The following is a 25,178-nucleotide window of genomic DNA, read 5'->3' as shown; positions in this document are numbered from 1 at the left end:
ACTCCGGCTAGAACTCAAAACTCCTTGACGTAATCAACAGAAAGAGCCTCATACTCTAGTTCGGCTCATTTCGTACTCACGTTACACTCTATATTGACTTTGGCACTGTCAGTCGGCAGGTTTTATTTGTCGAGCCTTCACGTTGGCATCCAAATAAAACAGGGGTGAGCAAAAAGCGCTCTGATAGGTAGTGATGGCTAAACGAAGCTTCAAATCTGCTTCATGAGCTAGTTGTTGTATTTTTGGACTCCTCTAGATGGCACTCACTGTTCAACAATGGGCTGAAAGCACAATTAATTGCCATTTTTAAACCCATTATTTAAACAATCAGTGCCCTCTAGAGGACTCAAAAACACAGCAGCTGGTTTATGAAGCAAATGTGAAGCTTCATTTTCCCATTACGAACTGAAAGCACACTGAATTGCCATTTTTTTAAAACCTTTATTTAAACCAACAGTGCCATCTAGAGGACTCAAAAAAATACAACAGCTGGTTCATGAAGCAAATTTGAAGCTTCATTTTCCAATCACTACTGATAGGAAGATCCCACCCCTCTAATACTCTGTTAAATCACGGTTCCACTGTACGTATTTGAGCTTCAGCACATTTTACAATAGAAGGTGTAACAAGGCACCGCACCTTCAAACATGCTGATTTCTGCAATGGTCTAAAAAAGGCGGGTTCAAGTATTCAAAAAAAAAAAATCCAACTAATCCAATTTTCTCAATATTTTATTAATAGCAGTTCAGCATGTTAATGGTTCTTCAGAACATGAACAAGAACCTGGTCCTCTTTCTCATTTCTACGGTCCTGAGAATACTCCTCAGAATGAGTAACGACATCTGATTTCTTCAAATTTCTCACTCAAGACATGTTGAGATGACTGTGTGCTCAACAACAACAAAAAAAAACTTCAGATTCCTCTTTCTCTTGACTTTGGCTGCTTTTGTCTGGTCTCGTCCAGCCATTCTCTTCAAAATAGGTTATAAAAAAAAAAACAGGACTGGTGGGCATGATATCTTTCCTTCCACTTGGTGTCTCTTAAGAATAATGTTTTATCAAAAGCAATCATGAAAAAATAAAAAAATGATAAGGCAAAACCTTAATGTTAAATAGGGGGCCCCAAAATATATTCCTACAGGCCGCAAATGGCCCCCAAGCCGTAGATTTGCACATCCAGTTACCATGTCAAGTATATACCGGCAATATTTATTGACTAAAACAGTTTTCAGTCTTTTATCTGTACTGTAGCATCTTTTTAAGATTGCATACTGTAATTGTGTTTGTTTTGCGAAATCCTTTGCGGCACAGCACATGCATGACTAATTGGGCACGCAATAATAATTGTTTCATCGCCATCACGTTATCTTCTGAACAATGCAAACATTTCTATTGAAATGCCATTTGATTTGGGTCTTAGTTACATTGGTCAGATGAAATTAAACATTGCCAATGTCATTGTACTCAGAATTTGTAAATGCCAGTTCATAATCAGTATAAATGATTTTAAATAATCCTGAGAAAATCCACAAAATTTTAATACATTAATTTATATATATAAAAAAAGAGAGTATAAATTGAGTTGTTCCTGTCAACCACATAATATGCAAGAAAAAGAATATGAATATATTGAGTATTGGGACAGACCCCTACATAATAGTCCTCCATGATTGGGTTTAGTACTGTATTTTGTGGAAGACTTGTGAGCCAATCCCACTTTTTTAACATCAATGTGTGACCTTGCAATAGCTTGTCTGGTTTAATGGCAAATAATTCCCATCGGCAAAAATTCTGTTGAGAAAAATTACAATGATATCCAAAACTATGTTATCAAAGTTTGTTGATGTTTATTTAAAAAAAAAAAAATTATTTTAATAATGCAAGGTAATTGTCACATACAGAGTGTATTATACAGGTCTATTGTGGAAGCAACTATTATGCTATGTACTGTATACTGAGATCCTGAATTTTCTGATAATATTAGTGCAATATGCAGTGTGTATGTGAATAACAGGTTGTTTCTTGTAAGGGGTGACCAGCGACATAATTCCTAACTACCTCACACACACTACTGACTTTCTTGGGGTTTTTTTGGTTAAAAAAATTTAAAAAAAGAAATGTTCTCACACAAACTACTGTAACATTCCAACCACACTGACAGGCTCTCTCACACAACTGAAATGATATTTTGCTCACATCCTCTGGTGAAACACTCTCACGCTCATTGCTAAAATACTCTGATGCACACTATTGAACCTGCAAAATATAGAAAAATAATAATTATAAAAAAATAAATAAATAATAAAATCATGGTAAATTATGCTATTCTCCCTGTCTTTCTTTTGCCTCAACACACATCCTCCAACATGTAGTGAAAATATATAGCGAATGCAAAGTATACCCACTGGGTCGCTGTGGGGCTTTTAACAGTCGGAACAGGGGCCGAAACGGGGGCCAACAATTTTTATGATTACGGCCAGAGGGTCGAGGCCGGAACTGTACCGAGATAGTCGCCGGAAGGTGGGGGACTGACTGGCAAAAAAGGGTCAAGTGCCCCGCTCTGAAAATGACAAAATCATGTTCATACCCTGATATGTGTATTTTACGGAGCCCGCCACAAACAAACAAACAAAAAAAAGCAATGAAATTAATACCATATGATGAAAATAAAAGCAAGATTAGTTAAAAAAAAAAACACTTTGTTGCACTGCCAAACTAAAAAAATCTGTGTGGGAAACACTTTTGAGCTTGTGTGACACAGATTACAATTCTCAGATGCGTTTTCAGTGCTAGTACATTAAGCAGCACATTCAGATATGACTAAAGCATTCTGATCTCGTTTTCCTCCTCATTGTCTACGTCTCATAAATCCTGAAACACAGCCACTCTGCAGCTTGCCCACATGAATGCCAAACACAATTATGAACTAAAATATTGCTCCTTGCTGTCATATTTCTGCAAAGGACCTCAAGAACTTCACATTTGCCTTTCTCGAATACAAAGTATGCATTGCTCTCTCTCTCTCTTTTTCTCGCTCTGGATATATATATATATATATATATATATACACATATATATATATATATATATATATATATATACACATATATATATATATATATATATATATATATATATATATTAGGGCTGTCAAAATTAAAGCATTAACTCAGGTGATTAATTGTTTAATTACATTTTTTTTAACTCAGTTCACTCAGTTTGATTTACTTCAAAAATAATTTGCATACGTTGCAAATATTGGGCTTAGTTGTCCATCTTTAGCACGTCTCAGAACAAAACACCGCGTTCAAGTTACCACCGGACCTTGCAAACCAACACTGCTAGAGTGTGGCGCTCTTGGGCAGTTTTGAAAAATGTTTCAAACAAAAATGCCTTTAAAGATGTCTCCATTCAGATCATATTCAAGAATCAAAGAAAGCTATTAGAACAGTCTTTGAATTAAATCTACATCATATTTGGTGATTCTGCATCAATTCCAAGATATTATTCAAGTAAATAATTTACAAGCTTCGCAAAAAATAGTAGTTGAAAAATGTGATTAATTTTGATTAATCATGGAATTTTTTTGTGATAATTAGTTAAAAAAATTAATCACTTGACATATATATATATATATATATATATATATATATAAATATATATATATATGTGTGTGTGTGTACTCCCACAATGATTTGATTACATTTCCATGTTTTACATTTTGTGAAGAACAGCAACACGGGGCAGTTATTACAGAATATTATGTATTAGGTTAGAAATAATAATGTATGTTCTTCAGTTCTACACCTTAATAATTAATCACACTTCAATAATTCATCTATAACCATAAACATTAATAAATAATGGATTTAATATTTGTTATTGTAATGGATTTATTGTATTAACCTTGTAATGGCGGATACAGTGGCAGCCAGAATAAAGTAAATGAGATTTCATCGAGCCAAATGTATCTGTGGATGAATTAGGATTCATCCAGTCTGTTTTCAACAGTTGTAAAGAAATTAAATCAGACTGCAAAAGTCCAAATTAAAACTCATTCAGCGCTCTTTTTTGCAAGCACATAACATTGCTGATAGATTGGATTGCATATTTTATGCATGGACAATAGTTTGGGTTTCTATTTTGTAGAATTATTATCAATATACAGTGCACTGGTTGGCGCGATGGCGTCACAGTGCAGAGGTCGTGGGTTCGATTCCAGCACTAACCATCCTGTGTGGAGTTTGCATGTTCTCCCCGTGCCTATGTGGGTTTTTCTTGGGTTCTCCGGTTTCCTCCCACATTCCCAAGACATGCATGGCAGGTTGATTGGACACTCTAAATTGTCCCTAAGTGTGATGGTTGCTCGTCAATGCGTGCCCTGCGATTGGCTGGCAACCAGTTCAGGGTGTCCCCCGCCTTCTGCCTGAAGATAGCTGGGATAGGCTCCAGCACCCCCCGCGACCCTAGTGAGGAGAAGCGGTATAGATGATGGATGGATGGATATTGCTTTTATGAATTAAGCAAAAGTGCTGTACTCATACCTGCTGCTGACTGAAATTGACATGACAGTAAGCTTGGACTCAAACTTAGAAAACAGGTGAGCCGCAAGAAGATGAAAATTGCGGAAGAAAGCAGCAAGTCGCCGGAGGTGGGCGTCAGCCATGACAGATGAATGGACAACCTCAACCAGACAGATGAAAGCCTGCCCAGGTTACTGTTTGTATTTATCTCCTGCATTTATTGTGGTCTTTGCTGTCTTTGTTTTCATTGTTTCATTTTCCACCCAAGTAAAAAAGAATTAAGCATTAAGTAATTCTATTGGTTTTGCTTAAGGTACTTGGGTTGGGGCATTTTATTTTATTCTGGTTATGTTAACAAAATGACTAGGATTGGGTCCAACTTAATTTATTTGGGTTGAATAAATTTAAATTCTTTCTGGTATATCAATTATATACTTGTAGATTTGGTCTCGCAAACTAGCCCAAGTCAAATTCACACCTACAGACAATTCCTACCATGGATGTGTTAATTGTGTTTTTTATAATGGGCACCAAACTGAATTATTTTTTACCAAAGCATTATTTTTATTTTTTATTTTTTCTGGGGGGAGATTGACTGAGATTAGCACAAGCACATTCTTAAAATGAAAGAACCATTAATTTTATGCATGGCTTGATTGGTAGTAATGAATTAGTTCTCTTTGGGAAAATGTATAAAAGGTGAAAAATGCACCTCCGTATTGATATATTTAAATTTTATGGCAACATTTTCAACACAACGAGATGTAACTTGTGCTTACTCACTGCCGTAATATAGATATTCAACAACGAGGAGGACACGGAAAACAACAATGCTGCAAAACACTACAAACATTTGTGACTGCCAACAAGGTGCACATTGACTCGTAAATATGTAAAAAGCGTCGATGTATTGCTAATATATTATGTGACTGCAAAGACATAGTAGAACCGTGAAAGCGTTTTTATGTTGCCAAATGCATCTTGACAAATTGACAGCCCACACATTTGAATCAGTGGGTTCCTAAAACGTAGTAACCGTGAGCCAGTATTGTTTTATAGCAAAAGAAATGCAGCCATTCAACATGTTGACACAGCAGTGATTCGAGAAATGCTGTTTTTGCGATGGGCTGTATGTCGTCTTAATGAGAAACAAGTTGCTTGTTGTGATGTCACTTGTTGTTACTGTTACCAAATTAATGCTGTTACTTGCCAACTGGAAACTATATTGCCTGTAATTTGTGACTGTCTACCTGTGTGCCAAGTGTTTAATATTTGCTGAAAGTGGAAGTCAAACCCCCAAAATATCTATCATAAGCAATAATATATTTTCCTTCACTAGTCTAAACATATGGAGGACTGAAAGTGCCAAAATTAAATAAATAAATACACCATGAAATGTTCAATTAAAAGGGTCATTAATTAATTAAATGTTTCATCTATTAATTAAATATGGAATTAAAAATAAAATTAATTAAATTGCCATTGATTATATGTAAAAAATCTATACAATTATTTCTGCATTTAATTAAATATTTCTGTAATTAATTAATTAATTATGTATTCAATTAATGAGTTATTGTTTATTGTCGAGAGAATAATTACAACGTTACCCATTTGGACAGAAAAGTTCATCGAATAATATGTATGTTGTATGTATATAATATATTATGTTGAAGTATTATTAAGTAAATGAGTATTATTTCTCCTGCATAGCCATTGCATCATGTTTCTGATCAAATTTAGAACTCGCCAATGTCATTGTGAGTAAAACGCCATTGACCTCCTCACCGTTATGGAATGTCAGCATGCAATATCAATGAACATTTTACACATTCTGGTATGGTGTGTAAGTTACTTGCAAAATGTATTCCATATTACTAGTTAATTTCATTTGAAAGCAATATGTTTTATCTTATTTTTTATTTATTTATTTATTTTATTTTATTTTATATTATTTTATTTACAATGTTTCGTAGAGTAATACATTACTTCATACTTTGAAAAGTTACTCTTTAGTTTTCAGTTAATTGTAATGACTCACAGAGTGGTCTATAGTTCATCTGCAATTAGAGCATGCCAGAGGTGGGAAATGTTCAAAATTTTACCGATCCGTCATTGTCAGTTTGTGATATTTTTCAAAGCCGAATTTTCAAAGCCACAAATTTCCCCATTGTGGGACTAATAAAGGACATCTTTAAAACGTAATGTTATTTTGACCGCGCTTCCGTCAGCGCTTGCTTCAGAAAACAACATCAGTCCGCTTGTCCGTTAATCGTCAATCCACAAAAACAAATGTTTGCATTGTATTGTATTCTTCTTGGCCGTCTTTTAGTGATTGGCACACAACATTTGGTGCATTACTGCCACCTTCTGAAATACTGAGTGTGGCTGCAAATTACACAACTTCCTAACCCTACGCGTTCCAAAAGTAAAAATTGAAATAAACTTAACTCGCAATAATTTCACCGACTCTGTATTCAAAGCTAACTATTACCTATTAGCTGATTAATTAGTAAAAGTAGTTGTTGCCTTCCCAGCATAACTAACTCATGATTCCCTCTTTGGGGCTTACCGCCACCTACTGTACATATATGGTCAATACAGTCTAGTCAAGTAAGCGGACCGTTGTAACAAACACGCAAGACAGTCGTGATGAGTGAGTCATGGTTACACTGACGGAAGAAAACCAATTTCCATCCTTGCTTGGTCCGTCTTTTTTCCCTGTCAGCAAACGACAATGACGGACGGACTTGATGGAAGAATGATATAAAATAATTAATTAAACAACCCATAATCACACAAACTATTTTCTGTGATTTCTGTTGAAATGTGTGTCGCAAAAACCCAAATCAAAATCGACATTAACCTTTTTGATGATGAGGACCTAAGTAAGGTTAATGAGAGGTCTTGTGTGATGGTGGGGGAGATCATACAAAATCATGTGAGTAAAGGAAAGGGAAGGAAAGCAGTCAAATAATTTATCGAAGATTTAGTCGTCTATTCTTTGAAATTCAGAGTTGAAAGATGTGCCACATTGATTGCACCTATCATAAATTTTTACCGGTTTATTTTGTCTGTACACAGCTGGCCCAAATACAGATTTCACCCCAGCTCCGACCTGAGAAGGGCGTTAAAAGTGGAGACGAAAAGGGGCAACGCTCTGCCTCACATCCACCGATATCCTGATCAGCTGCTCTAAGCTCCCCTCGAGCTGTTTCAAAACTAAATAAATAATTGCAAACAATGCCAAAGCCTCCTCGCAGCCCCTTTGCGAGTTCATTCACTCCCACTTTGGTCCCATTCAACTAATCTTCAGTGTCACACTTAATGAGATTTTTCAAAAAAGAAAAAGGAAAAAAAAAAAAGGAAATGGGCCAACTCCCTCATCACACACCACCTTCACTATTTTAAGCACTCACATGCTTTTAAGCAACCACCTCTGCATCTTATTCTGCTTTTATGGATGCAAAATTGAGGATTATTACTTTCACAAATCGCATTAAATTGTTCACTGGGAAAATATAAAGCTGTTGAGCATGCGTGTAATGGGTGTTATTATTTGCTTTCATTATGAATTAGAAAATTCTCTCTCTTCCCCTTTTCCAGAAAATAGCAAACAATTGCTCATTAAATATCACGCAAATGAGCTTAATGTGCTACTCGTCAAACGACTAAGAAATTAACTGTTAATTATGTTGTGTCTGTTTAATTTCATGTACCGGTAATTTGTGTTGTGATTCATGTAACGTTGATTTAAATCGCAAACGCTATCAAGGCAATCTAACAGAGTAGTATAATATTTAATTAATGTTCTGTCAATATATATAAATAATATAGAATATTATAAATCTTATTCCCCGTTACCCACACACATACTCTTTCGGTGACCGACTCCCATCAGTACACAAGGCCGGGACTCGTGGAAGTCCGTCCAAGTCCACCAGACTGGAATGGAAACAAAAGCTTAGTGGCTCCTATATGGCAGTGATCAGCAAAGTACGGACCAGGGGCCACATCCAGCCCACTCACAGTCTCAGACCGGTCCTCCCAGTGTCCATATAGTCAAAGTAAAACGTCAAATATGTGCTTACTATGCTATTATTTTGAATGTGTAGACGCTGATACAAGTGAGGTTGCAAGACAAAGCTACAACATCAGTCTGAAGTGCTGCCAACTTATATTGCGTGTCTTTCTCCAAAAAGAGAGAGTAATAAAAAATTACAAATACATCAGTGGGTCTTTTGTTAACAACATGATTGCAACATTATTATGGTGGAGGGAAGAAGGCCAAGAAGATGCGGCCTGATAATACTTTACGCAAATTTTATGTATGTATATATATATATATATATATATATATATATATAATTTTATTTATTAGAATTTTACGTGAATGGATTTCTGCACTACCGACATGCCATTAATGTGAAAACTAGACAACCGTGTCTTTCTCCGGACCCCTAGCATCCTATTTATTCTCCTTTTTAAGCTACCTATGGAAGATTATATAGAGTGCCAGGATGCTAGCTACCTAGCATTTTTCATTTTTGAGCTACCTATAGAAGAATGAACAGAATAAATGGGAAACACAAGAAAGCTAACATCCTTGTTTCTCTTCCCCTAGCATCTTAGCTACAACGTGTTTCTCATGTTTGAGCTAAATACAAAAGAGTATATAGAACACTAGGACGCTATCTACCCAGCGCTGCTCATATTCACGTCAATGAACTTTATAATTGTTTTGGAATGTGCGAGGAAGTTGAAGGACCTTAGAACTGTGAGGAAATTGGATCACCACTATTCTACAAGAGTATTATGATAAGTTTTTGCTTGTTATGGTTTACCATTCTGACGTCTCCGGCTCCAGGAATGTGAGAATTTGATGGGCCAGCTCCAAACCTATTAACTCAGAGTTAAACGTAAAGTTTAACTCGATTGCGGCTCTGAAATTTGATTCTCAACACACTTTAGACTAGGAGTCACTCACCTTTCTTACTGTTCAATTAGAAAGGTTATCAGTTTGATACACACTTCTGAAAAAGGAATGCTCAAATTACCTTCAATTTTGGTGTTATTAATCATTTATGACACGTATTTATCTAATGACACTGATCATCTTAATTATCAACAATTATTTTTAACAAGAGGCGACACGGTGGACGACTGGTTAGCACAATGGCCTCCCAGTGGAGAGGTGCAGGGTTCAGTTCCGTCTCTGGTCTTCCGGTGCGGAGTTTGCATGTTCTCCCCGTGCCTGCATGGGTTTTCTCCGGGTACTCTGGTTTCCTCCCACATTCCAAAAACATGCAGGGTAGGTTGACTGAACACTAACTTGTCATGAGTGTAAATCGGTATGAGTGTGGGTGTGGATGCTTTCTCGTCTATGTGTGCCCTGTGATTGGCTGGAAACCAGTCCAGGGTGTACGCCGCCTACTGCCCGAAGACAACTGGGATAGGCTCCAGGTTAGGAGGCTTAGAAAATGGATGGATGGATTTTATCAAGGCGGGCACTTTATTTCTATAAATCTCTGCATGTGTTTACATTCCCATATGACAACTCTTATAACATTCCCAGGTAATCCCAATGTCCCATCATCGGTGATCTTTTAAAACAGCTCAATGGGTTACTCATGTGGTTCTTGGAGGCTACCTAATCGCCCGTGATATCATACACGTACGATAAGATATGTGTATGATATTATACATGTTAGTTGTATGATATGGAAATGACATTTTATGGCATATGGCATTTTTTAAACAAGATATGCCTTCATACATAAATAAACATACACACAATTTTAAAAAGACAGTTCCCACAGTGATGACCAATGCTTTTAGTTAGCTGTATCTTTCTTTTCTAATAAAATTCCTACCAGCTGCTCCTCATTCATACCATGCGGCCCAGCCACAGGCTTTGAACACATTGCTGTGTGTGGGAAGTCATTATTCATTCCAATGAAGTCAATCAAGTGCTCACCTGCATCTCAGAGCAGCCTCTGGGAGGGCAGGATGAGTGGATATGAGGCCCCGGCGCACAACACTAATGTGGATTTTGGATACGCTTGGTTGTAAATGAACAGCAGCTAGCTGGAGATTAGCCCTTATCTGGCTGACTGGAGCCCCTGAGTGGGGGGGGGGGGCATGAGGAGGGATGTGGGATAAAGCTTAACACACACTGCTCATTTTTGAACATCATAAGTCAGGTAGGTTTAGGATCCTCTAGTCCGACTGCTAATGGGAAAATCAAAGGCTTGTGCTGTCTGTCTGAACCCTGAGGGCGAAAGCTGTTAAGTGATCGGCTCGCTCCAGATTTTATACCGTGTCTGTCTTTCTCTCGCCGCCTCATCAAAGCAGAGCAGCCAATAAATGAGAACTGTTATCCGTTACCTGAGGCCTAATTGGCTCTTTAATTTCATATCAGATCTTTCGGTCACTTCAGCGCCTCCGAATCGGCTGAGCACCCACGCGGTGCGATGTTGTCAAGATTTGATAGAAAACGGACCTTTTAAAGTCAGCCATCCTTTCAAGATGGTCCTCATGCTTTGCGCACACATTGTTACAGATGAGTTACCACTGTGACAGAATCTGAGTGACAAAGTACTGAGGAAAAGGGAAAAAATGGGCAGGATCTAACAGGGCCCACAAACACAAGACGAATAATATTAAGTAGACATTTAAATTACTAGCCAATCAGAATTTCAACTAGCCAATTTTATTTATTTATTTATTTACATCAACGCCACTAACTTCGAATGCCCGAGAATGTTGCGGTATGAAAAAAAGAATTAAAAAGACCAAATGAAATTAATTTCATTAATCAGTTGTTGTACTTTTGTAGAATCATCAACATGTATGACGAGAGGTTACACAAGACAAAACAGTTTGAGTACCGCAGTTGCAGTTACTTGAGTGTGAAATACGTAGCATAAAAATGTGTGGAATAAATGCTAAATTTTTCAAAAAACAGGTGAAACAAAGCGTCTCATTTACAACTCCCGGCCGGCTGCAAGAAATTGTAAACATAGTTAAGTAAGTGGTGCGGGAAGTGATTTTAGCACTAGTCAATACCTGCATCGGGCCATGCCAACTGACTTCTGGGAAGCAACTTGACTTGTTTTGAAAGCATGGTTGAAAAAAGAATCTACATCAAAAAGAAGCATTTAACGTGTTTGAAGCGATATTGTAATCGGTGTTATGTTCAATACGTTTGAAGAGGAAGATACGCATAACAGACAATACCAATAGCCTGGATAGCACAAATTTGTCAAACTTGAACGTAATTTTGAGTTCAAGAAAATGTTTGTATGTAAATGCAAATTTCGATTCGTCAAAGCATGCCATTTTTTATTTAAACCGGTATATCTCAATTCTCATCGAAAAGAGGGCTGCAAGCAGTGCCCTTTGTTCTAAAGGTCGTTAGCAACACTGCTTCTAAGCTCTCCGATTTGTGACGCCTTTGCTCAAAAGAAAAGAGGGCTGCGATTCAAACAAAAGGTATACAGGTTGACTTTGCCCGTGTCAAGACCTTGTCTTTTATCTAGCTGAATGACGGCGCTTTTGTCGGAATAATGCCCACTTGAAAGTCGCCATTGTTCTCCCAGTGTGCCTTTCAGCATGATGCTACGTAGGATTGATCACAGAGGACAGCCACCGGACGGAAGAGTAGTGCGAGGTGTCCCGGGTGGGGGTTGTATCTGCCACGTCTATCCCAGTTACTAGCAGCATATTATTTGAGCAATAGTAGCGTTCATGCAGGCTTAGGCAACATTTTCCGCACTGCATTTTTTGTGCAAGCAAGTGTCAATGTTACAATAAACATTCAGTTTTACACACATCCAATAAAACGGATTATAGTAGCCTATATTGTTCTGTCCAAGAGACACTCAGCTAGTGATGGAAAAATGAAGCTTCAAATCTGGTTCATGAACCAGTTGAAGTATTTTTGGACTCCTATAGATGAATTGCCATTTTAAACCCATTATTTAAACAATCAAAAATACAGCAGCTGGTTTATGAAGCAAATGTGAAGCTTCATTTTCCCATCACTAAGTGAAAGCACACTGAATTGCCATTTTTTTAAAACCTGGATTCCAACCAACAATTCCATCTAGAGGACTCAAAAAATACAACAGCTGGTTCATGAAGCAAATTTGAAGCTTCATTTTCCCATCACTACACTCAGCTGCAATAGGGTGTGGCGAGAATATGTAAATCATTAGTTTAGCCAGTTGTAAAAATGAAAATGGAAATTATACCAGACCCTATATTCTATATATATATATATATACTCAAGCTTTAACACCATTATTTGATTATTTATCAACAATTACCTTTGTCGCAAACCATGCATTTACCAGATCGTGGCTGAAGTTGGTGTTTCCCCTTGAGTGATGATTTAGCATAAAAAATACGGAAGGGCGCTGACACAAAATCAAAAGACAAGACCATCTGTAAAACCACAACATATTTATTTTCAGCTTAACGTACAAAACACCAATTTTAATCTTGAAGGTAGAAATGACTGAATTGGATCTTATTCTAAAACATTTCTGTCCATGAAAGCCACATATTTTAGATTTTTTTTTTTGTAAGTCTTGTGTTTGATGATTCATCATAAAATAGAAGTAGAAAACATACCTAAAGTCCTAAAACTAAGGATGTTGCTATCATTGACACTCAGTTCAAGCTCCCTTCAAGAAAACTGCATTACAAAGATTGCATGCAGGTTCCTATCAAATCATCAACTCAGAAGCAGCTGTCCTAATTTAGCAACACGAGTGGTTTGTGGCATTTTAATTAATCGGTGAGACATCCACAAGTCATCCTTCTTGATGGCACACTCACCCCGTATAGTGTGAGTCACTTCACCTTGCTTTGAACATGACAGCAAGAATGTCGGTGCTGCAGCAGTTAAATTATATTTATATATATATATATATATATATATTAAAAGGGCAGTAGGCTACTTCAAACCGTAACCCAAAATAATAGAGCAACTCAACCTTAAATGATGACTACTGAGAAACAATCCGGGGATCTTCTGTGACATGTGTTTCCTATTCCGTATTGCTCATACTTCTCCAAATGTTACGCTAGTTATTTGACTGTCCAATTTCAGTGCATAGAAGCCACTTGGTGATGTGACGTGAAGTGGCTTACTGCACCCCCCAGTAGCTAATCTTTGAAATAATGACCGTAAGGTCTGACAGATCAGCCTGAGCCTTCCCCTGAGCTGTGGGCCTAACACGTGAAAAAAACAGAGCAAATCCATCAAAGTGACAGGATAAATTAAGGGCGAGACACTTCACTACCTGTAAGGAAGTACTCCTTTCAGCAGTAATTGTTTTGATAAATGTATGAGCAGAATGAAAGATGAGAGGACAGACACCTGAATGGCACATGGTGTAGAACTTCCACTATGGAGTTCTTCCACAACTTACATACTATACTTTTATATTTATATATATATATATATATATTTATATATATATATATATATATATATATATATATATATATATATATATATATATATATATATATATATGTTAGTGCTGTCAAGTCATTAATTTTTTTAACTAATCAATCACAAAAAATTCCATGATTAATTGCGATTAATTATATTTTCCAACTACTATTTTTTTGTGATGCTTGGAACAGATATTTACTTGAATAATATCTTGGAATTGATGTAAAATCACCAAATATGAAGTATATTTAATTCAAATACTGTTATAATAGCTTCCTTTGATCTTGAATACGATCTAAATCACATGTGTCAAACTCAAGGCCCGGGGGCCAGATCTGGCCCGCAACCTCATTTTATGTGGCCCGCAAAGGGCAAATCATCTGCATCAACTTCCTGTTTCTAGCATATTTTCTTCACTTTTAACTACACTGAGATATGAGATATTGCCATTTATTTGTTACCAATCCTCCCCTTTTAAAATAAATTGAAAAATTGTTGAACAATTACTTACTAGCTTCTGATTTCAAAACTGGCTTTCCAATCAATTTATATGGGTTCACAGCCATACCGGCCCTCTGAGGGAAACCACAACTACGATGTAGCCCGTCCACAAAAATGAGTTTGACACCCTTGATCTAAATGGAGACTTCTTTTCAGGCATTTTTCTTTTAAACATTTCTCAAAACTGCCCACAAGTGCCACACTCTAGCAGTGTAAGTTTGCAAGGCCCAGTGGTAACTTGAACATGATGTTTTGTTCTGAGACATGTTAAAGATGGACAGCTAATATGGCACAACATTTGCAAAGTATGCAAATTATTCTTGAAGTAAATCAAACTGAGTTAACTGAGTTAAAAAAAATAAATAAATAAATAAAAAAAAAAAATATATATATATATATATATATATATATATATATATATTGGTGCAATGCTTTGGATACTCAACTAGCTTAAATAAAGTCCAGTTTTATAGCTTGTATAATCAGCACAACAGTTTCCAACAAAACACAAGGGTTTAATCAGGAATTAACCTTTTGACACGCTTAGCTAACACTAAGGGAACACGGGAGTGATGATTGTTGGAAATGGGCTTTATGTAGATATTCCATTAAAAATAAAAGGTTTGCCGCTAGAATAGCCATTTATCACATTAACAAAGTCTAGACTGTCGTTAGCTTAATTGGGGAGAAAAATTGTCCTTTTATTTTAAAAATAAGATTTTAAAGTGAGATGAACTTTTTGAACATCAATACAAGTTACTCGAAAGTTAACAAACCTTTTTCTTGTGTGCACAATGAATACACCAAAGAGTCTCAGACATTTGATTGTGTTAAAAATTTCATTTGTTTTTGTGACCCCAAAAGTACTTTGTGATTTATGAACAAGCGATATACCGTATATGTAAGCAAAATCCTGAAAGGAATTTATTACCTGTTTTTTATTGTTTTCTGACTAGAATGGTGAATTAATAAGGTCTCTTGAAAAGTGAAAATAATGACAAGCACATTTGATACCCGAGTTACAAAGGAATGAGTGTGCAGAACAGAAAGTGGTGACCAGATGAGAAAACAGTGCAAAGGGCTAAATGAAAAAAAGAGAGATAAGGAAGAAATGTGCCGCCGGCACGTCTCTCACTGAAAGGTGACTCTCATCCCGCGTGATTGACAGCTGTCACACACCAACATGTTTCTTGCAGCTATTTTTCAGGCCCTACCCTATGACACGAAAATCTCCTTAGACCCCCAAATTGAATTGTAATTCTGGAGATCGATACAGCCGCGATCTGCAGGGCTTCTGTAAGTCCTGTCATGTCCCCACAATGGGAAACTGATAAGGACTCAGATTGGTCTAGTCAATATTCAATGTGGGCCTCATCTAGTTAAAAAAAAAAGGGAGGTGGACCTGCAATCGAATGTATTGAGCGGCGGAAACACAACCTTCTTGCAGAGATATTGTATTTCTTATCAAGTACCTCACATGCTTCATCCCTGGGGAGTTACTTTCTCATAAAATCTAATTGTATTAAGGTTTTTAATCCAAGTGAGGTACTCGTGGGATTCTGAATTATTGACAACTGGCAAATTGCGTTTGATCAGTTAATAGTTTTATGAAAAATACTCACTAATAACTGACATCAAGTAGAAGGCCACAATAATAGGTACACGAGCATGAAGGAAATTAATTCCACTACAATAACTGTGAGAAAAATGTTAAATAATTTATAATAGATATAATAATAATATTACATTTTATAGGCATTATAGTAAATTAAGAAAATAAACACTAATAAAAGGAAATGTGAATTTGAAAGCATGCCCAAGCTGACTTTGCAAGTAATCTTCGGAGTCTGACGTTTTTCCAATAAATTGATTCAAAATTAAATATTTGGCAAAAGAAGAAAGAGAGTAAAACTTTTTTTTAAATTTTTTTTTTAACAAGGATACGTTCTATGCAGGCCCACTAGTTGAAATATGGCATTGTGATTTATATTATTTGCGGAATATAAGTGAAGCAGCAAGATCCAACCGTTTTTCGACATCTGTCACATCTGTCAACTGAAAATGACATCACAGTTTCTCAGGGATCAGATCATGACCAATCCAGGCTAAGCTTCAGAAAACAATTGAGATGTACAAGTGAGAGAATTGTTGGGGAGATGACTTCCCTTTTAAAGAAGGGAACTTATTTAAAGGTAGACTTGGTTATACAAATTAGCATCTCATTTTCAACATCTCTTAACTGGCTTGAAATTTCAGTTATATTTATTCATGGGGTGATGTAAGACGCTTGTATATGCACTACGATCATCAGGAGCAATTTGGTGCTTGACGTCTCTTCGAGGATACTTCAACATCATCGCTTCAGAAGCTGGGGAATTTAGCAGAGGAAGAAAAGTGACTCAATTAACAAAGCTGGTCTCTTTTGCGTAGAATGTTTTTAACTTTAGGCCAGAGTGTTGTGTTCCGCTGCGCGCATGTTACAGTGTAATGGTGATTTGAAAAATATTTTATTTATTTATTTATTTATTTATTTATTTACCTGTCTGTTAAACAGCATCTAACCTAAACCAAGTAAAGAGTATGCTCTGGATTAAGGATCCGAACTATATTTTATCTTTGTTGAAAATATAGGACAGTCATTAAATGGTTAAAAAAATTAAGATGTCAGCACTCACGGGATTTTTTTTAGGGCTAATTCTTAAAATGTACAGTGTGTACTACGATTGCATATTTATGATTTGCTAAAAAATTAACATAAACTTGCCAATAAACTTCATTTGCTGTTTAGCTGCCAGTCAGATGTAAATGAAATAATTAATGTTTTAATGACACATTTATGCATTTAGCATAAATAAATCCAATGGATATAAATGACTTATGAACATGTGACCTTATTCAATATTAATAACTCCAATGTATATGATATTGACTTAGAAAATGACAACATTTTATGTATTTCAGCTCATAAAGACCAATGCAATTCTTACAATTCTGAATCAAACTACCACTTCGACTATGTTCTTTTTGTGGCAATCTTAAAACAGAAGCTGAGAAAACAGGAGCCAACAGTATCCCCAAAGCATATTTGCTGAGGTGTTCTTGATTAGCGCAGTCGAAATTGTACATTACTTAACTTCCGGTGCCATAAAATTATGCAAAAGTCAGTGAAAAAACACACAATGACTGTGACATAACAACAGAACACAAACATTAATGATAAAATATGCAATGAGCTTTGTAGAGGAAAGCTGTAACTATTTACAAGTGCAGCAAGGCATGCTGGGAATTTCCTTCATATTATATATTAACTAAATGTATTGAAATATTTCCGTAAACCTAATCGAAAGTAATTTCATCAATTCCAACTAAATAAATCCACCGCTTGCCATATTTCAACTGCATTCATATGTTTTAACTGAAAAGTAAATCCGTAAAAATGCTTCAAAATTAACAAGGCCATGAGTGAGGCATTTTCGAAAGCAGAAAAGCAATTTTCAAAATACATCGTACACACGGAACGGAACTACACACAACTTAGTTTTGGATTACCCTTTAAAGGCCTCGTTAATCATTTCTATTTTGTTCAGACTTTTTCCTCAAAGTCATCCATGTATGTCTGTGCAGTGTGGTGGCAGGCGTCGCATGGCCGGTCATTGTAACATAACAGTAAGGGGAAGATCAAAAGGGGACGATCACGGACATGGCTGGAATTCCCACCAGTGGGTGCTCTGACTGTCGCGGTGAGCAGTAGACACCATTCCGATGGAAGAAGCAACGCTGCCAAGGCAGTGGAGGAAAACATTTCCTCCTTCACTCCCGATGCCTTCCCTATCGTCCCCTCGGGAGTGCAATATCGCAGCCTGCTCTCTTTCACTGGTCAGCCAAGCCAGTCATCAGGTTAGAAAGCAGGGCGATCCATCACTGTGCTAGTGCAAATCCACTTCGTGGATTGCCGAATTTAGTCAGTGCCAGAACTCGTGTTACGTTCCGTGTGCCTCTCCACAGCTAATGGCAAAATATAACCAACAATGAACCGGAAGAATTTTTCATGTCATGTGTACTACTTAGTCATGAAAAGCATAAAAATCATTCAGTGGATGAATTGTAATAGTCATAGTAAACCAAATCCCTGCTGATTTCTGGCAAAAGACAGGTTGCACCTTGCTCGCTTGACCCAAATGATACTAATGAAGGTTATTAAATAAAACAGCAGTTCCAAAAATTATATACAAAAATCATTTTTGCACAGCATTAGTGTGACACTTTGCAGCATTCACAAAATTGGAAGCAAAATCTATAGTTGCATAATAGCATTATTGTTCATGTTTGTTTCCAGGCCCAGATTGGTAATCTGAATATTATGATATTCCAACCCGCATATTATTATTATTATTATTATTATTATTATTATTATTATTATTATTATTATTATTATTATTATTATTATTATTATTATTATTATTATTATTATTATTATTATCCGGCGTGTGGACTTGTTTTAAAACCAGCAATTTCAGTGCATTTGCATCATTTAAATCTCACTCACTCTGCATTCAGTATATATAGCACAAACTGCACTAATTTGTTGCTAAAGGTATCTCTAAATCACAATTATTTAACACACCATTAGAAACATCACTTTAAATATATTACACTCTGTCTGTACAAAATAACGAGAAGTCACGTTAACAACTTAAGTGTTGCTGGTGTTACAGCATTTGATAAATCAGCCTTATGTATAACGATTCTGTTCTTTCTCATGTTTAGTACACATGATTAATGGTCTTTTTTTGTCTTTTTGTCTATTTCAACTATTCATACTTCACTAATCGTGATCTTGTAAGCACATTCAATGCTAATTTTCATTTATGACTCCATGGCTGAAAATAAAATGAAAATGTTTCTAGACATCGATGCCAGACTGCCATTTCGAAAAAAAAAAAAAGTGTTGAAAAAGAGTGCTGCATCATTTCAGCTTTCGACGAATATGGCAGACACCCGAGCTACTTGAGTACCTGGACATGTAAAGAAGGTTGGGATAAGGTTATCTAATGGTTTTCCACCTTCAGAGACTCTTCTATCTCTGGACTGCTTCAAAGTGCTGTTATCAAGGTGCCATACGCTTTTTTTTTTTTTTGCCATAAAAGGATTGGAAAGGGAAGTGAGCGAGTGGGCTTGGATTTCTGGAGCCTCTCTACCTGGGTTTGCTGATATTTTTTTTTGTTTTTTTTTTTTTTGGGGGGGGGGCGGGCCCTTAAACAAGCGAGCTCCATCGCTGACCTCTGAACTGTGAACACGATTGAAAATCTGGACGGATGAGAGAATAGAAGCTTGCGTCATTAATCATAGATGCCGGCTGCTTCCCCACACACACCCACAAAACACCCACACAGACAGTTATGTTGACTTATATTTGCAAGGAGATTCCTCTCCATTTCAACCCTCAGAGATCCAAATCTCAGCCAGATTTTTCTCATTTGCCCCCCATCTGGATGTGAAATATCGTACCCGCAATGAAAAAAAAAAAGGGAACACAGGATCTTAGAGTGCCGATCTCCACAGTCTGTAGGCTACTATTATCATTGGCTTAATAGCAAGCTACCAAGGTCAAATGTTGTTTTGGGATGTTTGCGGGGTGGATGTGAACGCCCCTGGGGAGGCAGCTCTCGGATCAGACGGCCCTGGACTCACAGACCAGAGATCACACAGGTTACGGTTCACGTGGTGTAAAGCACTACAACAACCTTGATGTGTCAACTCTAAAAAATGATCATAGATTTGGGCTGAAGTTTGAAAGCCTGCTAGCTAAAATGCAAACTTAAAGCAAAATTAAAAAAAAAAAAAAAAAAAAAAACACATTTGGTGGCACAGCCGTTGAGCTAGCTAAGGGGAGTACAATAAAGCAATTGTCAGATAATGTGATTTGTGTGAAATTGGAACACGCTCGCCTGATTATTTTGTCATTATGATTCATGCATTATTACTTCCGTCAAGGGGGTTTTTGTTTTTCATTACCGCTTCATGTTGTTTTTTTTCTTTATTTAATTTCTCAGTGAATAATACTGTAGGGTACATACATTAAAGTATGTCAATTCTAATACTTTTGAATAAAATAATTAAAAATGTAATTTCTTATTCATCATGATATTTGACACAGAGTAAATAATAGTCTCTTGCAGGTTAGTACAACATAAATTTATTAGTTATCAAAGTTGAGAATCAGTGTTGTTTGAATTTAGGTTGTGTTCTGCTTAGCTTCTTTTTACACTTGCATGGCATGTTATTGCATAGCAGGTAAATACAAAATTAAATTTGTTTTATACCTTTATCATGCATCATTAACACTGCGGGTTTTATTGTCTTAATATTGACGAGTCCATTATTTCAGATGGAGAAATGGTTTCACGTTACAATCCAGCTTCGCTGCATGGAGTGCGTTTTTAAATGATTAAATGAATGCAAGAGAGTCATGGATACATTCATCAAACAGCTGTCATCTTCATTGCATTTGATCTGATTTGTGCTATTTGGAATGACATTAAGAAACAACAGATCAACTGCTATAAAACTAATAATGACCTTTTTGAAGAGCACCGTGGCATTTTAAACTGGACTGATCAAGTCCGATCCTCATACACGATCTCCTTGGACTTTGGTGCACCCAATGATCTCTCTTTTAAGACCCACTACATGGAGAGATAGCATGCAAGAGAGTAGAGGAACGTAACTGAGCCGCGGACAATCAAACTGCAAAGGCTGCAGGTGGAATGAAATTATTTTGACTTGACTTGGATCACTCGAGCAGTCAGGCTTAATAAGGCCTATATACTAAAATGAATTATATTGGCTGCCTAGTTTGGTCACATGTAACGAGTAATCAATAATACCAGGTGTGAAATTGCGAACATAAATCAAATAGAATTAAAATGAGACGTGGTTGTCTTCATATTTCTAACAGATTGATTGACGTTGAAATAACACGAGGAAATCCCGGTTCTTTGCTGAGACGTCACAGAGAACTTGACAAATGTGTTGTTTTCTGTGATAATGTTACTTGCCGCACGGTGGATGAGTGTTGATGAGTGAATCTCCCTGTGTTGCTTTTCTCTGAGTATATACTCTGTAGGTGTGAATTTTACCTGGGTTGGTTTTATTAGACCAAGCCTATATGAATAAACTACAACAATGAATAAATGACGTTGCTTAAACCCAAGTAAATGAAATTGGACCTAATCCTAGTCATTCAGTTAAATTAACCATATTAAATTAGATAAACCAATACAATTGCTTCATGCTAAACCGTTTAATTATGTGGAATTTTTTTTCCAAGTTCATGCTGCCTAAACAGCTAATTAACTCCCCGATGCAAGCGGAAAATTAGGAAAAAAAACATGAAACAAAATGTTCCTTATCAACATCAAGGTAGGGGTAAAGAAAACTAAGTTGATGAACATGTGTCCAGCTGAGCCAATGAATAGTTTTTTTTTCCCAGTAAAAGAGTAAACAAAGAGCATAAGAAAAGCACAAAACCCTTTATGTTGTTTGATCTGAAAAGGTGTGGAAAGAGGCGGTGGGGTGGGCTGAGGTGGGGGTGTCACGCCGTATGAACTGTGCTTTCGAAGTACAGTATGTGTGAGTCCCCACTCTTCAGGTCGCGTGTGGCTGCTTGAATCTGCAGGCCACATTTGCACTGTTTGATAATCGCAATTTAATGTAACTTCCATCACTTGTGCACCCCCCCCCCCAGGCCCAATGACAGCGGTACAGTGGGTGTTGCTAAACAAAGACCCCCCGACGTGCTTGAGTTCCTTACTCATCCGATGGAAAGTGATCGAGGCACTAAAGGTTGAAATGTTTATTTGTATTGTATTTGTGATTCTTACAGGGGGATGTGGCAGTCATTTGATGATGGGAAAATATGATGCGGAAAATTGTGTAAATGAGTAAGTTGTGAAAAGAGGTTCTATTTTAAATGAGAAAAAGAAAATGAAAAAAATTCCAAAATAAATAAACAGTGGCGTTAATACAATGGTATTGCTTTTGTCAACCCCGCAAGAACAATGAATTAACACTGATACAATTCATATCGGAAATTATGACAAAGAATAGAAAATACTAACGTGTGAAAGGTTTGTGTGATAATTGGTAAACAAATAGTGATATGGAACAACTCATGATAACACCAGACAGGAGTTGGTTGCCCGGGAATAATGAGCCTTCTTAATTTAATAGTGAACTCATAGGTGAGTGACCCACTCTGTTTTACAGACTGCTCAGGCTGTCTACCTGGGCTTGAGCTGTTATCGAGGTCAAGGTACGGATCTCGGACAAGAGGCTTAAGGAAAGACAAGTGTCTTTAACATGAATTAAAAGCATCAAAGTTCAGGTTTAATCCTTGCTGCTGCGGATAAGGCAGCCTGTTCCCGTGCAGCACAAAAGACTCCGTGCTGTCAGTGTGTGTAGGTGTGGCTGTGCACGTGTGTACATTTCTTTAACTACACGTATTTCAGGGTGAATAGGATTTTTGGGGATATTTTTTTGGGGGGTCGGGGGGAATTGTCTTCTTATTTTTTTCTTATTGTTATTTGGAGTGCCCAGAAATAACATGTGAACCTCAGAAGCAAATCTAAATTATTTTTTTTTTCTCTAAAATTGTGCTTTTGAAGAAGACAGGCAAGCGTGTGAGGCTTTCAAACGATGCAGAGCAAAAAATCAGATTTAGCCCATTTTATTAAATGATAATTCATTTAAAGAAGCATGTAGTATTTAGAAATTACACATGTATGTTACAAGGGGACAAATAGAAAGTAGCAGATTTGTATTTGTATGTTTATTAATGTATTTACGGTATGTTTATTTTATAGATTTTTTAAAAGTCTGTTTAAAATTAGGTGTATTAAAAAATGTGCAAAAAAAATGTACCAAAAACACAATAATTAAATTATTTGTTTACATTTAAATAATAAAAATAATAATAAACCATTAATTTGTGAATCCTCAAGACAAACGCACAGTAGAACAATTCACAGAAAGTAATCACAATAACACTTTGAAATTCAATCGTTGATAATAAAAAATAAATTAAAAAAAGGTAAAACCTTGCATATATTGTCACTTAATTAAACTTGTTGTGAGTGTTCTCTATAATTGTTCAAGTTCCAATAGGAGATTTGCACTCTGCCAAATAGAATTATAATGATTAATTATTGTTTCTGTGATATATTCTGGAAGAAGAAAAAATGCCAACAACATTAAAAAATGAATAGTGGGATTCCAGTCTAATCTGCTCTCGAGTGTCTTCTGTCCATCAAAGCAACAAAAGGGAAGCGGCATCAACATTTGGTTTGTTATGGCGCCCCCGTGAGACGGCCTGACATCGCGGTTATTATCAGAGTGTAATGTAAGCCCCCCCCCCCCCCCCCCCACGGTATCCCCCCCCCCAAAAAAAGAAAAAAGTTTACGTTATATTTTATTCCTCTTCCACTTTTTACTGAATATAAGTGGATACGATCCAATTTATGGAACTGCATTTTGCGCATACACTCTTAAAAAAGTAAATAAATACTAACTACTATCAAATTAAAGTATATAATAATAACTGAGATTTAAAAAAAAAAGGAGTGAAAATAAGCGCATCCAATTAATACAATAAGTGCTTCTTATTTTGGCGAACGCGTCCGACTGAGACAACTAAAATAAAGTCCACCTGCCCCCATTTTAGCATGAAACGAAAGTGTCTCATTTAACATTTAATTATAACTATCACAAAAAAAAAAAAGTTTGGTCAAGACATAGTATGCAAATGTCCGACTCACCAGGTAAATTGCAGGCGTGAGGACGAACACGGCGCACCAACACGTCCCCTGCATCCTCCAGCAGCTCAAACTTCCACAAATTTCCTTCGGAAACTATTCGCAACTCGGACCATAAATCCACCCGGTGTCTACCTCACTGCACGGTCAAGTCCTTAAGCAGTCGGGGTAAGGAGAACACGGTGCAACCCATGACCGCAGGTTGTGCTTGAAGGGATGCAAGAGGCGAGTGAGGATGGGTGCAAAGCGGAGCAGCAGGCGGTGTGCTTAAAAAAAATACCAACTCTTGGCGCTGCAAACAGTTATTGGAGTGTTAATCCAGGTGTAAAAAAAAAAGAGAGAGCGCGGTGGTCATAGTCGGGTGCAGGTTCGGCTTCTGATTGTCTGGCTGCCGGTGATGTGGAGGCGACACAAGGGAGCTTTGCGCTTTATATCGCGCGCCTTCAACACAATCGGAGAGTTTCTCACTCAAGGGTGTGGGGGGGGGGGGGGGGGTCGAGTGGGGAGGGAAAAGGGGAGGGCGTGAAGGGGCAAAGAGAAATCAAATGCAAACAGATTTCGTCAAAAGTCAGAAGAAGACGTTGACAGGGTGTTTGCTTTGTAAAATAAAACTTGATCACTTTTATTGAAAAGGGGAAATAAACCCAGACGTAATCCTGTGCAATATAATTGAAGCATTTTGAATAATTATGCATTTGATTGGTCATTTCTTGAGTATGCATTGCAGGAGTTCTTCACATTTGATCTTTGTGGATGCTTGCATGCCACAACACTGAAAATACTTTCACAGTTTGTATAGTTAAGACTTCCAGTAATAAAAGTAATTGAGTACAGCAACTACACCCCTGTTCCAAAGAGGAACACTTATTAACT

At 36.8% G+C, this 25,178-nt stretch overlaps 1 protein-coding gene across 1 annotated transcript in view; it reads right to left on the bottom strand.

The window, feature by feature from the left end:
* LOC148321038 (neurexophilin-1) overlaps positions 1 to 24,697 on the bottom strand; it is a 30,984-nt gene extending 6,287 nt beyond the window's left edge. The window contains exon 1 of the mRNA XM_088278778.1: positions 24,309 to 24,697. Within this exon, the coding sequence (XP_088134904.1) occupies positions 24,309 to 24,362 (54 nt within the window). The 5' untranslated portion in view covers positions 24,363 to 24,697. The remainder of the gene's footprint in view (positions 1 to 24,308) is intronic.
* Positions 24,698 to 25,178: the final 481 nt, after the last annotated feature.

Source organism: Idiotropiscis lumnitzeri, chromosome 16, assembly GCF_059441095.1.
Source record: "Idiotropiscis lumnitzeri isolate Australia: NSW breed Sydney's pygmy pipehorse chromosome 16, RoL_Ilum_1.0, whole genome shotgun sequence".
Classification (NCBI taxonomy): domain Eukaryota; kingdom Metazoa; phylum Chordata; class Actinopteri; order Syngnathiformes; family Syngnathidae; genus Idiotropiscis; species Idiotropiscis lumnitzeri.
The sequence above is the reverse complement of the archived record's forward strand: the minus strand, read 5'-3'. Positions and strand labels throughout refer to the sequence as shown.